Source organism: Barbatula barbatula (assembly GCF_947034865.1).
Source record: "Barbatula barbatula genome assembly, chromosome: 3".
NCBI classification, from domain to species: domain Eukaryota; kingdom Metazoa; phylum Chordata; class Actinopteri; order Cypriniformes; family Nemacheilidae; genus Barbatula; species Barbatula barbatula.
In genome coordinates, this window is record NC_136764.1 from 9,874,977 (window position 1) to 9,889,364 (window position 14,388).

General features: G+C 38.6%; 1 protein-coding gene across 6 annotated transcripts; it reads left to right on the plus strand.

Moving 5' to 3' along the window:
- Positions 1-3,598: 3,598 nt before the first annotated feature.
- Positions 3,599-13,575, plus strand: mpz (myelin protein zero). 6 transcript variants are annotated; one of them, XM_079451485.1, is made up of 6 exons: positions 3,599-3,746; positions 4,596-4,759; positions 6,085-6,298; positions 6,927-7,056; positions 7,301-7,349; positions 10,362-13,575. In XM_079451485.1, the coding sequence occupies exons 1-6, from the start codon at positions 3,701-3,703 to the stop codon at positions 10,395-10,397; spliced, it is 639 nt and encodes a 212-aa protein (XP_079307611.1). In that variant the 5' UTR covers positions 3,599-3,700; the 3' UTR covers positions 10,398-13,575. The 6 variants fall into 6 exon arrangements, with proteins under 6 accessions (XP_079307611.1, XP_079307609.1, XP_079307613.1 ...); XM_079451483.1 differs by having other exon boundaries at positions 10,634-13,573; XM_079451487.1 differs by having other exon boundaries at positions 11,962-13,573.
- The last annotated feature ends 813 nt before the right edge of the window (positions 13,576-14,388 follow it).

Genomic DNA, 14,388 nt, shown 5'->3' on the forward strand with positions numbered 1-14,388 from the left:
ACACTCATCCTTTATCTATTCTCGATTTTCTCTCTTTAAAGGTTTCTCTCCAGCTATCGGCCTTTCCCTTTGCTCGTTCTACAGCTGTCCATCAAGACTGTGCTTTTCTGTAGTTCTCATTTGAGATTCAGCTGATGGTGCATTTTGATTGGTCCCGCTGTCAATGTCGAAGCCAATGTCAACAGTGCGGTCATGCCTGGCGGTTTCAATCCGCATGTAACAAACATGTTTGCCTAATGTGCTCCCATCAGTGTAATTCCCTTTGTATTGTCTTCTATTACCTTCTGTGTATTTTCTGTGTATCTCTCTGTTTTCGGTTGTACCTGCAAGGATTTCAGAATTGGTCCGAATGGCTAATCTGGCACGTTTACAGAGATGTCTAATAAGGTTCACTGTCCCTGTAGATCTGAAATGAATAAAGGAGAGAAGGATCCGTAACCTTGGAAACAAGTGGAAATGTCATTTTTTTCTTGGCACTGGGTTAAGCTTGCTGGTCTTTGGACACCATTAAATATAGGTCTATTTCTTTCTCAAGCAGACCAAACTGTGTCATTTGCTGGAATTCCAATGTATTTGTAAAGCAAGTGTGTTATTTACTTGCTGTTGCTAGCCTGTTATCTGTTGCTAGCTTGTCTAACAACACAAAAAGGAAGAATCAACATAAGTCTAAGGATAACTCAAGTCTAAAAGAAGCCTTTTATCTCCTTATTTCATGATTAAATTGTTTTGTCATAATTCATTGTTATTAGTCACCATTTATGTTTGTGACTGGATTTAGCAAATATCTAATCAATAAAAAGTATTAAAGGTCCAGTATGAGCCTTTGTGGCTTCTAGGGGTGAAATTGCGAATTGCATCCAATGGCTTCCCCCCTCCCTTTATAAGCACTATGGCAACTGACAATAGGACTAAAGCCCAGTTTATGCACGTGCGTGGGTCGTACCCAGAGCTGCGTACCATAGGTTGTGACGCGCACCTCAACTCAATTGTGACCCTAGGTGGACCGCAATTGCTGTGATTGCTCTGTTTGAACCCTCCCTCAGGTAAAAAAAAAACTCCACGATAGCGTCATGTTTACTCAAACGCTTTTCCGAATGAATTATCGAAGTAAATTATTTATAAACAAAAAATTGTTCTGCATAAAGCTGCAACAAAAGTGACTGTTTACTTGCCGCTATCACTGCTAATGGTTCTCAAACGAGCTGCTTCTTCTTTGGGTCTTTACACAGTTACACAAGCAACACTCGCGGCATTGACGCCTAGTGGTCATTGCATGTCAACGCGGACAACAACGCAGATGTATAAATTGAAAACCTACACATAGCCTACGCCGTAGGTCCGATGCAGAAATAAAAATCGGGGTTTCGATGTCGTCACATTGTCACTTCTTTGCCAAAGGCGATAAGGTATTTACAAAATGCAGTCTATAGCAGTTTGTTCGTTTACGGCTAATGTAGAAACAACACTGTAAGTTTAATGTAAGGGGACTTGCTGTGTATGTAGATAGAAATAGCTCATTCTAAGATAATAAAAACATAATGCTTGATTATGTACAGTGTTTAAACACCTCTGAACACATGTACTGTATATCATATTGCATTTCTATCAATATATGCCCCCAAAAATTACACATTGGACCTTTAAAATGTGCTTGTCAACTTTGGCGGCAACAGTATTTAATAATTCAAAAAAGTAAGTGTTTTTTTCATTTGAGTTTTCGAAAAGACAGCGACGATATGTATACCATAGTAGTAGTACATTTAAAAGACAACCATTACACTTTCAAAGTAATGGCAGTATTGGAAAGGAGACGTGTAGCTCAAATTTGCATTTGCGTTCCCTAATGAAATGAAAAGTATCTAATTTTATCTTTCACAGAAGCCGCTGGTTTGGGACAGTGGAATACATCTAACCTTTTAGCCTCACTTGGGGCGATCCAAGTAGGTCTTTGACACATGAAAGACCAATATAGTGATCCAGATGGTGGACCAAAATAGTTTTGGTGTTCAAGCTAGTAAAGGGTCTTGCTAACTAAGCCAGTCAATGTTATCTTTCAATGTCAGAGAAAATGTACCAGGCTCTCACTGGAGTGCTTGCCTTTTAAAAAGTACATCTTCGCACCGAAAGAGTGCATATAAGGACCTCAAAGGTATTGGTACCAAATGAATGCATATCTTTACCTAAATTATTAATACTAAGACCGTTTCGAAGGGGACCGTTCCACTGACAGCTGGGGTACATTTCATCTGACAATGTACAGATAGATAACTGTAAGGTCCCTGCGGGTCAATTTTTCAATAGTCGGCCTGGCTAGTGGGGATCTTATCTGCCCTATACATTTTTTCATATCTCAAATTGTTCTTTCATTCAGGCCTTCTCAAGTCAATGAGACTGTGTCCTCATATCCACTCATGTATTTATATCTCCCCCTGTGTTAAATTTGTGTCCGTTTTACTGGAATAAGTGAAGTGGGTGAGAAACTGGAGGAGTGAAGAATGCAAACCTTTTGCCTAGATGCAGAGGGCTGGAGGAAAAGAAAGAAAGCTGCTCTAATTTAGGCCCGCCTGCTCGCCCCCTGTCTATCTGTCCCTCGCTCCCTGTGTTTTGTTGGTTCTGGAAGACGTCAGCAGAGGAGAGGAATGTCAGCAGAGGGAGAGATTGAAAAAAGGAGGACGAATCAAGAGACATCTTTGTCTCAGCTCGCGAACGTGGCCTGGGGAAAGGGCAGAGAGAGGCGAAACAGGGTCAAGAGTTGACTTTATCTCTCGTTTTTTTTTTTCATTTCACATGGTCGTTATCATGTGTTAAAATATGATTTCTGTCCACATTTGTTTCCAACACATTTTCCCCAAAAAGTTTCGTTTTTTTGTGCATCCATGATGGAAAGTGATTGTGTTTAATTTTTTCCAAAGGTAAAATACTCTGTTTTTTTATCGCAATATTGACTCCACCAATGATGTGAATATAGACACAATTATATTTTTCTATTTTGTTTGGTGACGCTATCAACTAAAAAACCACAGATTTCACAATTAACCGCTTTCTTTCCTCTTTCGGAGACTGTGAATGGCAGGTTGGCAATCGGGTCAAGACAGGTGAGATGAGAAGATCTGCGGCTCATTGCATTTTCATACTGGCATGCGGCATCTCTGGGTTTGTTTTGTTTATAAAACTGAACTATCCGCATAAGAGAGGAAAGATTACAGACAAACACCGCTCAGCCGTGACAGGATGAAAAGAAAAGAGCTAGCAGAGTATTAAACCACAGATGCGCATGCTGAACTCCAAATACAAACCCAATCACTTACAGATTCATTTCATTGCTCTGGTTTTATTTTGCCATTCAGATCTCATCATTTCTTGTCACACACAGTATAATGCTCTTATCAACTAGCATAGAGCGAAGATTCATTTTCAGTGTATTGTATCACTTCTCTGTTAATCACAGAGAGTCTTTAGAGAGAGATGATGCAGAGGGAGGGTGAGATCGGACCACATCAGCCCTTTAGGGGTGGGGCCAAATCGATAATGAGGCGTGGCTAATGTTTAGGGTGTGGTTGCGTATAAAGTCCAGGAATGAATACTGTATCTTGATGCCCTCTGCTCTCAATCCCCTCATCCCTCCATCTCTTCTTTTTCTATCCCTCGCATTCTCAGGAACCCCTCATATACTGACCAGCAGGGAGATCAGAGAGAGATCATGATGTCTGGTCTGGCATTAACGTCCGTGGTGCTCTTGGGCATAGGTAAATACATTTCAAAACTTTCCATTGAAAAATGTTGAATGCTGAATTTACTTACAACGTATTGTTAACGATCTAAAATTACGCTTTATTTGCAAAACGGAGAGTTGAATCCTAACTTCTATACAGTTTAACAGAACTATAGTTGTGTTTAGTCAATTGCACCTGTGTTTTGTGCACCTGTCGTGTACCCGTTAAAGAGATGAAAAACATAGAAAAAATTGACTTTTAATTTGCTATATTGAATGATTTAATATCTTTAATTTAGTAAATCGAACATTATTTCAAATGTGTGTTAAAACATTTAAATACCTTGCAGTTTTTACATTTATACTTTATTTTATATCAATACTTTATATTCCTACTAATCATTTTATTCACGTTTACAGATTTAATTCATCAATGATTAAATGACGTAAAAACATAACTTTACATTCATACACTGTAAATTGTTTTTTATTTTTTGTTGGTTCAACTTAAAAAGAATTCTCGTTGAGGTGACTATTATTTCCAATCTAAATTAACCTATGTAACTTTATTTAAGTAGAACCAACAATACAGTGTATGTTTTTACTGTTTATGCAGTACACTTGAAGAGTGAATTTGCAAGAACAGTTTAAAATCATGCTTTTATAATGTAATTGTGTTTTTTATAGTGTTAGTTCGTGGTATTTTTGTAGTTGTCATTACCTTATCAACACAACACAACTGCAGTTTGATTTATAGTACTTAAATCAAATGAGATATTAAATAAAAAAATGTTTTTGCGAACAAACTAATTACACAATTCATATTTCCACATCAATTGTTGTGATTGTTGTATTGCTAACTCTGTGGGTTTGCGTGTTTCAGCCTCTCAGTGCACAGCTATAAAGGTGTACACAGACTGGGAGAAACATGCGCTGGTGGGATCAGATGTCCGACTTTCCTGCTCTTTCTTCTCCTGGCACTGGACCTCTGCAGAGGTGACCTTCTCCTGGAGTTACCGTCCAGATGGGGCTAAAGAAAGCCTCTCAGTATGTACAAACTCTCTCTCTCTCTCTAACACACACCGTGTTCAGAAACAGCATCTTGGTAGACAGACTCTTATCTATTATTGCTATTCAAGAATTGTGTCCAAACAATGTTCGCAAAGAAAAGCATTTACATAAGAATAAACACACATAGGGGACGCAAAAAGAAATATTTGGATGCAATTTGGACACTGAACTGCAGTGATTTAATTTATTTTCAAGGTGTTTCTGCTGAATGCCATGCCATTCATAAATAATAGCTGGAAAACAACAGTGTTTCTGCAGAAGTGATTTAAAAAATAATAGGTGCAAATAACGGTTTTGTTTCGTAGTTATTTCTCAGTTGGTGGAAAAAAAATGCAAAAATCAAACAATAACATGCAAAAAAATATATAATCAAGTTAGGATAGCACAATAATGAAGCGTATTTATGTTTAAAAGAGAAAAGATGGTTGATATGTGTTTCGTTGTGGACGTTATAGAAGAATAAGCAGATGCCTCCTTCTTTTGTGTGATAAACTATTTTGGTACTATATTGTGTTACACTGGCAATGATGTTCACAATTAAATGAAGTTCACAATTAAATGAAGTGAAATGTGTACGAGGGGTCGAAAAAAAGACAAACCCAACTGTTGGGTTAAATCAACAGAGAAAAGGCTTATATCTCACCCAACAATGGGTTAAAACAACCCAGCATTTCTTGTTGAAACAACCCAGCATGTTCATTTACAATGCAACGGCTGGGTTAACCACTTTTCGACCCGATGCTGTGTAAACAACCCAGCATTTTTCGGAGTAGTGTTATTATTTAATTACATTTCGGTTTAGGAACAGCCACTTTAGTTTATGAGATTTTAATAATTGTTTTAAGTACGGTACAAAGCCTTGCAGTATTTATTTATACTGCCGGAAAAAAAAAATCAAGTGTGGCTTAAAATGTGTGTTTACTGGTAGTGCAACTCTAGCATCTGCATGAAAACATCCCCACAATACCCTTGTGTCTGTATGGTTTTTAGAGATAATTACTATGATCTTAACAAATACAAAAACAAATAAAAACTACTGGAAATATAAATATTAGTGCCTTGTAGGTATATCTCTGCTTTCTAAATTTAAGTGTTGTACGCAATTTTGTAAATTGGCCCACCAGCTACAATGATTTTGTGGATGCTTGTTCTACTGGGAAATCTGCGCTATAGAAATAGTTTTAAGAAAAAAAAAACGTCTTCGTTTTGAAGCTCATACACACAGTTTTTAAAACTGCATGACTGATAACATCTCTTTATAAAATGAAATGATAAAAAATAATCTTCCTTTGATCATTTAGATTTTCCACTACACAAACGGTGCTCCCTATATTGCTACTAAAGGCCCTCTCCGGGACCGCCTTGATTTCGTGGGGAACCCCAGTCGGCGTGATGGTTCTATCCTGCTCCGAAGCGTTGACTTCAATGACAATGGAACCTTCTCCTGTGATGCCAAGAACCCACCTGACATAAGTGGCCATCCATCCAACGTTCGTCTGCTAGTGGTTGAGAAAGGTAATTGGTCCCCATGAGCATTTATGTCTTCAGCCACTGTAAGAGAACAAAACATAATAAATGATTACTGTTCTGTGGAAATTGTAATGGCTGCCTTGCGGAAAAACCGCGGTAGTAAGAACACTTATGGCTCCACAAGAAAACTAGCCGGTCGCCTTTCTTTTGCTCTCATGCTACGGTTGGGTGCGTAACTAGGAAGAAGACCTGCTTTTTGCCTGTAGGCTCATCTTATTCCAGAGTGGCATAAAAAATCTAGGAGATCATGTGGCAAGAGATGAAAGTTGGCGGCTAATGGAAACACAAAATAGCATGAAAGCAGGAACTGGAGTGGTTTTCTTGTGTGGTCATAACTTCTGAGAATACAATTTCTGTGAAAAATAGCCTCTCGCTAGTCTTATGGGTCAAACAAATGTTTTTTGCTCATCTGATTTTCCTTTTTTGTGGCAAAAAAAAAAAGTAAATAAATCTAGTTAAACAGTGATTGATGATGCTTGGGAGTATTTTCAGTAAAATAGCTACGCCTGTAACTTTCCCACTGTGTAATACTTTGAAGGATGGACAAGAGGTCAGCAATCCGGAAACTTCGACAGTTCCGGCCTTACCTTCTATATTTCTCTTTCTGTCTCAGTTCCTGTTCAGGCCGGCGTGATAACAGGGTCCATTATTGGTGTAGTGTTGGGACTGCTGATCCTGGTTGTGGCAATTTACTATCTGATGCGTTTCCTGGTTGCAAGACGAGTGTTCAGCTTGAGCATGAGGTCAGTCTGGGAGCTTCTGCTCCCTCAAGCCCGACTTGACCCTCTGCCTGGCCTTGACACACACACTGATGTACACACACACACGCTTACCAAAACACAGCCCAGATCCCCACACAAAACTGCACACGTTGCAAGCAAGGCGTGGACTGAACCACTCGACCGACCAACTAGCTAACGTGCACTTGAGTCATCCAGCCACCAGAGGGCAATTTCATGCATTTATTTGTATTTTCTGTTCCCTTAGCAGACATGGCAAGAAGGGCAAAGGAAAAGAAGGATCACAGCAAAGACAGGCAAGTGGTCACCTGCCTCCATCATTAAACGCAAACATACACATACAGTACACACGCATTCAGTACAAACGCTTGCAAGTCTCTTGCTCTGTTAGATCTCCTGTCCTCCGCTGTTCTCCCTCTCTTTTTCTGCTATTTTCAATGAGCAAGTACAGCTCCTTTGGTTTTTAATAACATGGCAAAAAAATTGGTAATTGCATTCCTTAATTTTTCAAAGTGGCATGTCTCCGCATTTTACTCAGGGTGTAACCACAGTGGATATTGAATCGGACACATCCCAATTAACCTGAGGGTAACCTGAAAGATAACTTTATACAGAAATGGACGGAAAATGTTCCAACAAAAAATTTCCACAATTTAGTTTAACATGCACATTGCAGACCCTTGTAACACAACTGCATGTCCAGAAGTGTTTTAGGTGCTCACGGGCATTATGCAAAATATTATATGAAGAAACTGATGTAGGACTTTAGAGAAATCTACAACTACCTCAGCGTCTGTGCTTCCGTCTGCATGCCAGTCACACACAATATTCAAAACCTTAGACCAGATGCAGTAACCCAGCACATATACGGTACATATTCACGGCAAGAGTAGTACGATTTTTGTCATCGTTTACTCACCCTCATGTCATTTCATACCTGTATGAATTTCTTTCTTCCGCAGAACACTAAAGAAGATATTTTGAAGAAAGTTGGTGACCGATCAGCACTGGTCCCCATTCACTTCTACTGTATGGACATAGAACTAATGGAAATGAATGGCGGCCAGTTAACAACATTATTCAAAATATCTTCTTTTGTGTTCTGCGGAAGAAATAAAGTCACACATGTTTGAAATGACAAATCATGACAAATTGAAGAATTCATGAAAATGAATGACATAATTCGTAAAAAATATAGAAAGAAATAGACTGAGATAAAAGCGCAGTTGGTGTTTAACAGCATAGGTCGTAAACTTCATAAGCACAATGATTGGATTGTGTGTAAAGTCACCAGCAACTTTATGTTGCAACTGTATGACAGATGGCGATAGAGAGACAAAAGTTACAAATTGCATCTTAAAGCAAAGTGCAGCACGCTAAATAGTGATGCAGGAAACACAGTAACTGTGGGTATTTTTGTTTTCTATTGACGTCGGCAGATGTTCAAGAATCATTATTGGAACATAAATTAACAGTCATTTTTCATTTATAAAAACGAGCCAGTTCTAAAATAACATTTACACATTTGGCAGATGCCTTTATCCAAAGCGGCATTCATTTAATTTAGTTTTGTGTTTCCTGGGAATATGATCCCGCTAGTGCCATGCGCTACTAATTAAACAACAGAAACACAGAGTCTCGGTTGCATCAGTGCAGCTCCCCAATGTCATTCAGAGCGTGTGCTGGCATTCAAATGAAGTTCACACGTCTCTTTCTTCGCTAACACTCAAATCATCTATATAGTGTTTTAATGTACTTTCAAACTCTCTCTGAATCTCTCTCTTTGTTCTTCTACACACTTTCAAAGCCATTATGCTTCCCTTTCATTCCATCACTCATTTTTCGTCTTCAGATGTCTTTTTCCAGCTCTTAGCTTCTCTCTTTCTTCCTTCCGCAGGTCAACAGTAAGATGCTGTCAAATTTAATCACATCAAACTCTTTCATGTACAATCACACCATAGTCATCACATTTCTTACAGGATCAAACCACAATGGCAGATTTTTACCAGATTGTTTATGTTTTTTCGGTCTTTATTACCTTTCTTTATTCGTTCCGTTATTTCTTTCTATATACATTCCTCTGTGTCTGTCAGCTCCACTTTCTCTCTTTCTTTGCTTTATTTCTTGGATATGTCTAATGTGTAAACCCAGTCCAACCTCCACTGAATTGAATTCGGATTGATAAAGTGTCCACCTGCTTTATCAGTTTTATAAGCTTTAAGGGCAAACCAGTAAAACCAGTAAAAGTAAGGGTGTAGAGTTGCTACTATATACATGTTTTTTTAGGGTGGACATCGCATTAAATTATTACATATTCGGGATGAAATACAAGTTAAAGATGCTGTAAGCGATTAGACAAGCCCCTGCCCAAAGACTTGAACCCACAAAGAGATGTGAACTCCACTTCACACTGACGTTTATAATGTTAGTTGACAAAAATAACAGAATACTGTTCTTTAATAATGAACCGACAAACACAAATGCGTTCTGATTGGCTAAACAAAAATGTCTCAGTTTACATTTTTATTGTAGTTTATAGTCTAGTTAAGTCACACACTTCATTGATGCCATTTCACAAAGCAATCGTTTGCAGCATTTGAAAAACATAATTCACCCCAAAATAAAAATTATTATCATTTATTCACCCTCATGTATATGACGCTTTCTTCTGTGGAACACAAAAGATATTTTGAGAAATGTCTCAGGGGTTTTGTGTCCATACAATGGAAGTCAATGGGGGCAGTTGGTCTGGTTACCAACATTCTTCAAAATATAGGGGTGAGTAAATGTTAAATGAATTTTCATTTCTGGGTGAACTATCCCTTTAAAGCTCTGTCGACAGCATGTGAAGCATAACTTGTATTGATCCTGTAATTTTCCTAAAAATGTGAAGTGTGTAATTTGTGTATCACTGGTCATGACATTTTTAATTTCTCTTCCCACCCATCGTCTACCACTGTTTGGATAAACAGGTAATACTGTCTCCGAAATTACACCATTGGTTGTGGCAGATGTCGACAGATTAACTGTTCAAACAAGCTGAAAATGTTTGACTTCCCAATAGTGCATTTATATTCCTATTTTCACAGTAAACAAGGACTTACACACAAAAATTACACACTTCCCCTTTCATCTTTCGAGTTACTGCTACAGGAAGAGAAAGTGAGCCTCGAGCTAAACAAAATTATCAAACATGTTTCAGGTGAAGAGGTGAAAGTTCAGCTGTATTTGAATTCTTTTATTCAGGTGCTGTGATGTCAGGCAGTCACTTCCTAACTGGCCACTTCCTGTTTTGTCCTTCCTTCCAGAAACCAAAAGTTCCCCCGGTGTTCATCTCCTTCTAACCACTCGTTTACATTTTCACTCACGCTTTCTCACTTTCTTCTTTCTTCTGAAACTACCTTCCTTATTCTGGTTCTTAGTTCCATTAAACTCATCCGACCGTCCCAGCCTAACCGCAAACCCTCTCTCTTTATCTTTCTTTCTTTGTTTCTCTTTCCCCACCTCTCTTTCTCTCAAGCTCGCTTTCCTCCCGTAGTGACTCACTCCTTCCCTCTCCACGCTCCCTCTCTCTTTCCAGGCTTCGGCTGTGATGGATCCGGCCAAGCTGAAGGCTGCAGCATCTGAGAAGAAGAAACAGGAGTCGCGCAGGGAGAAGAAATAGGGGTTAAGAAGCAGAGAGCTAGAGCTCCAGAGTGGGGTCGCCTCCACCCAGACCCAAGCCCAGGAAGAGGCAGCGGGGGTGGGTGGGCAGAGCAGGGTACTTATGACCATTGAGCTGGAGCTCACTAAACAGGAAAAAGAGGGAGAACAAACAAAAACGGGCCCCGCCGCTTTATTTTCTCGACTAGCACGCAAAATCGCTCTCAAGTGAGAGAGAGGGGTATGACAAGGAGGGGTGGTGGAGAGTTTTGGAGGCGAGGAATGTTAGACGATTCCAATAAACGGGAGGACAGGAGAAAGGTGAAGTGTTTCCCATTTCTAATAAAAAGAAGTAGTAGTTCCTTCAATTCAAACGGCTTCCCCTAATCGGGTGCGACAACATCATTGATTAAATGGCAAATAACTTTGTAATGTGGTTATTGTGACGAAGACGAAGTTTGTTGCTCATTCGGTTCCTTTCTTTGTCTCATTGAGAAGGGTCAAAAATTTCGCTCGTCTGAAAAACAGCTGCACTGTAAAAATTATTAAAATAAATATTGTTTAGCTATTTCAACATAAAAATATTAGTTAACATAACAATGTTGAATCAAATCCATGTAATAAATAATATTTTTATGTTGAATTTACAAACAATTCAGCCGGGTTACATTTTTACAGTACACGTCTGTTTGGAGATTTTTGTTAAAAACGCTTGCCACTTCAAAGATGATGCATCACACCTGGTTAGGACACCGTTTCAGTATGCTGAACACTTCAGCAGCATCACATTTTACAAGAAATCCCATATGAGACCCTTACCATACACACAAACACAAACTCTGACAGATGTTTTTGCGAGAGCTGTAAAACTAGCAGAATCCTGTAAGCTTTTATTTCGTAAGTGACAGACTGTTTTGCCATCTCTCCCTCTCTCGCTCTCTTTTTACAGCTCTCACAGTACACTCATGCCGTATAATGCACAAACAGAAAATTTTAGCTACACATTTTTCACACTCTGTACTCAAAAGTTATTTTAAACTTCATATTAACTGTCTTTTTTCTCGTTCTCTTTTCTCTTTGTCTCTTTATGTCTTGTTTTTTCTTGTTTATATATAAACGTACATTTCTCTGTTGCATGTTACTCTTTCTTTGGCTCCTCTTTTTTTTACGTATTTCTGATTGCTTTCTGTACTGTTTCATCTATAATTCACCTCTCTCATCATCTGATACACTGGTGCTATTACATCACTTCCTCTGCCACCCTAGGCCGGCCCCTCAAAGTAGCCCCCTGCAGCCCTTCATTTACTGAGAGCTAAATGTATCACTAGTATTTTTAGCCATTGAACCATGCTCTTTCTCACCTTCAAAACAAGTTCATTATCAGTCCAATGAAATTGCTCCATCTTTCCACAAACACAAACTAACATTCATGTTCGATCTCACGTATCCCATCATGCACTTTCAGAGCCTTCCCAAGAATCCAAAGCAGCAGAAGTGGTTTGTTTTGGTTTCATTTAAAGAGTGTTAGTGTGTCTGTTTGTGTGTTTTCGCTCTGACTGCAGTGACTGAAATCCAAAGAATGACGTCGATACTGTTGGCAGAGAGACACAAACTCGCATCCAGAGTAACCGAAAACTCAAAGCCAAATTCTCATGTCTGTCTGACAAACAGACGATTATTTTTACACTTGTAATTGGAGAAAGCTCTCTCTTCTCCGCTCGCTCTACCTTTCCCCCACTGTCTTTATAAACGGCCGTCACGTGACGGACACATAGGGCTCGGCCACCCCATTATCCCCATCACAAATCATAGTTTGACTTCACCTCTTTCTAAACCTCCTCTTCGCTAACTTCGCAAACGCTCATTCACCACAACTTCTTCTCATTCCCTGTTCGTGCTGGTCAGAAAACCACAATGTTCTCTCCTGTCCCCTGCTGCCCATAGGCAGAAAATTTTCATTCGGCCATATCGTCACGACAACGACAAAGGAAATCTAGCTAGCTCTCTGCTGATTTTGAAAGATTTGTGATTCTCCATGCTTTTGCATATGTATGTTTTTATTCCGACTGCATGTCTGTAATCTATCAACATGTTAGGGGTACGAAAAGGAAATAAAACAAAAAACGTAATTCTAGAAATATTCACAATGTCATTGTAGGTAAATTTGCAATGGCGAATATGTGCGTTAGCATCCTGGTACTGTTTGAGTGTTGGAAGCAGAAATGTAATATAATTTAATTATTTTTAATAATATTTCTGCACTTTCGTTTGACTGACGTGACGGGAATCATGTGGTTGTTTCTAGAAAGCAATGGTTATCATCGGGGCATTGGGATGATAAAGGACATTTTACGAGAAAAACAAATAGGAAGTGTAATGAGAAACACTTGGACACTATTCATATTTGGATCAAATTCACAGCCAAAGTCCAACAAACATCTCAATCTCATAGGATATGCCATTCCTTCCAAGTCTTCGTGTTTATATTTGTCCAGCGTGAGCCAGAGAAGGGCTCCCACCTGTTCTTGGAAATACTGTAGGATTGCGAGGGCTTGTGTTTGTTAACCTACAGACAGATGCTTTTTATGCATCTCAGAGTAAATGTCGAACAGCCACATGGTACCTGCCATTAAACTGTGTTTAAATATCGAGGAATTTTCACGTTGTATGTATTGTGCACCTGCATTGGTGCAGATCTAGGTAACCATCCTCTCCTCAAACGTAATGTAAACTTCTAATCAAATCTTTTTATGTTTATTTTGACTTTAACCTGGCTAATGTTGGTTTTCTGTATAATGCCTTGTTGTAAAAAGAAAATACTTTCAGAAGTAATTTCAAATAATTTCAAAAAAATGTCAATAAAAAGCGGAATCCCGTGTGACTGCGTGCATTGCATTAAAGATAATGAGCACGAGTAGAAAGCAAACCCTGTGGGCTACTGCATATGTTAAAGAGACATTTGCTAAAGTAAGAACTGCATAGCTGGAAAATTGTTTAACTTCAGCCATTAAATTATACATTGACTTTCACGGGGTCAGCGGCTGTATTAGTATTTTGCATTGTCCGAAACTGACCCAGCAGCGTACTGTTGCGATGGTTACCATGGCAGGAAAACTCTACTTTTGATCACTTGGGTGTATTTAGAGGCCGGTGAAAATTTACACACTATCTTAATTGTTAATTTGTTTGCTAATGTTTTTTTCTGGGACAACTGAAAACAGTTTCTTTTTTTTATTCAACATCTCTTCAGGGACATTTTATTTTTTTTATTTTATTTATCCTTTATTTAACCAGGAAAAGCCCATTGAGATTAAAAATCTCTTTTACAAGGGAGACCTGGCCAAGATAGGCAGCAGAATTTACAACACATCATTACATACGTACAAGACACACAAAAAACAAAAAAAACATGAAAAATAAAACAAAAAATTAATAGAAACAATTTGAAAGCCAGTTTTGCACTTACAATGAAATCTTAATTAAAACATTTACATGTGAGGGAGTCCAACTCAAAACATCTCATTCTTAACTTAAAAACACTCAAAGGAATCAACTTACTAAGTTTTAAGTTGTTCTGCAGCAAATTCCATGTAAAGGGAGCAGAATAAACAAAGGCCTTTTGGGATATAATTAAAACTTTTAGGATATAAATAAACAAAGGCCTTTTAGGATATAATTAAAACTTAATACTTT

Excerpts from the sequence above, each read along its gene's own strand:
- mpz (XM_079451483.1), top strand. The coding sequence starts at position 3,701 with ATGATGTCTGGTCTGGCATTAACGTCCGTGGTGCTCTTGGGCATAG. Across the intron at positions 7,057-7,300 it reads GTGTTCAGCTTGAGCATGAG|CAGACATGGCAAGAAGGGCA; the intron begins GTCAGTCTGGGA and ends CTGTTCCCTTAG. Across the intron at positions 7,350-10,633 it reads AAGGATCACAGCAAAGACAG|GCTTCGGCTGTGATGGATCC; the intron begins GCAAGTGGTCAC and ends CTCTCTTTCCAG.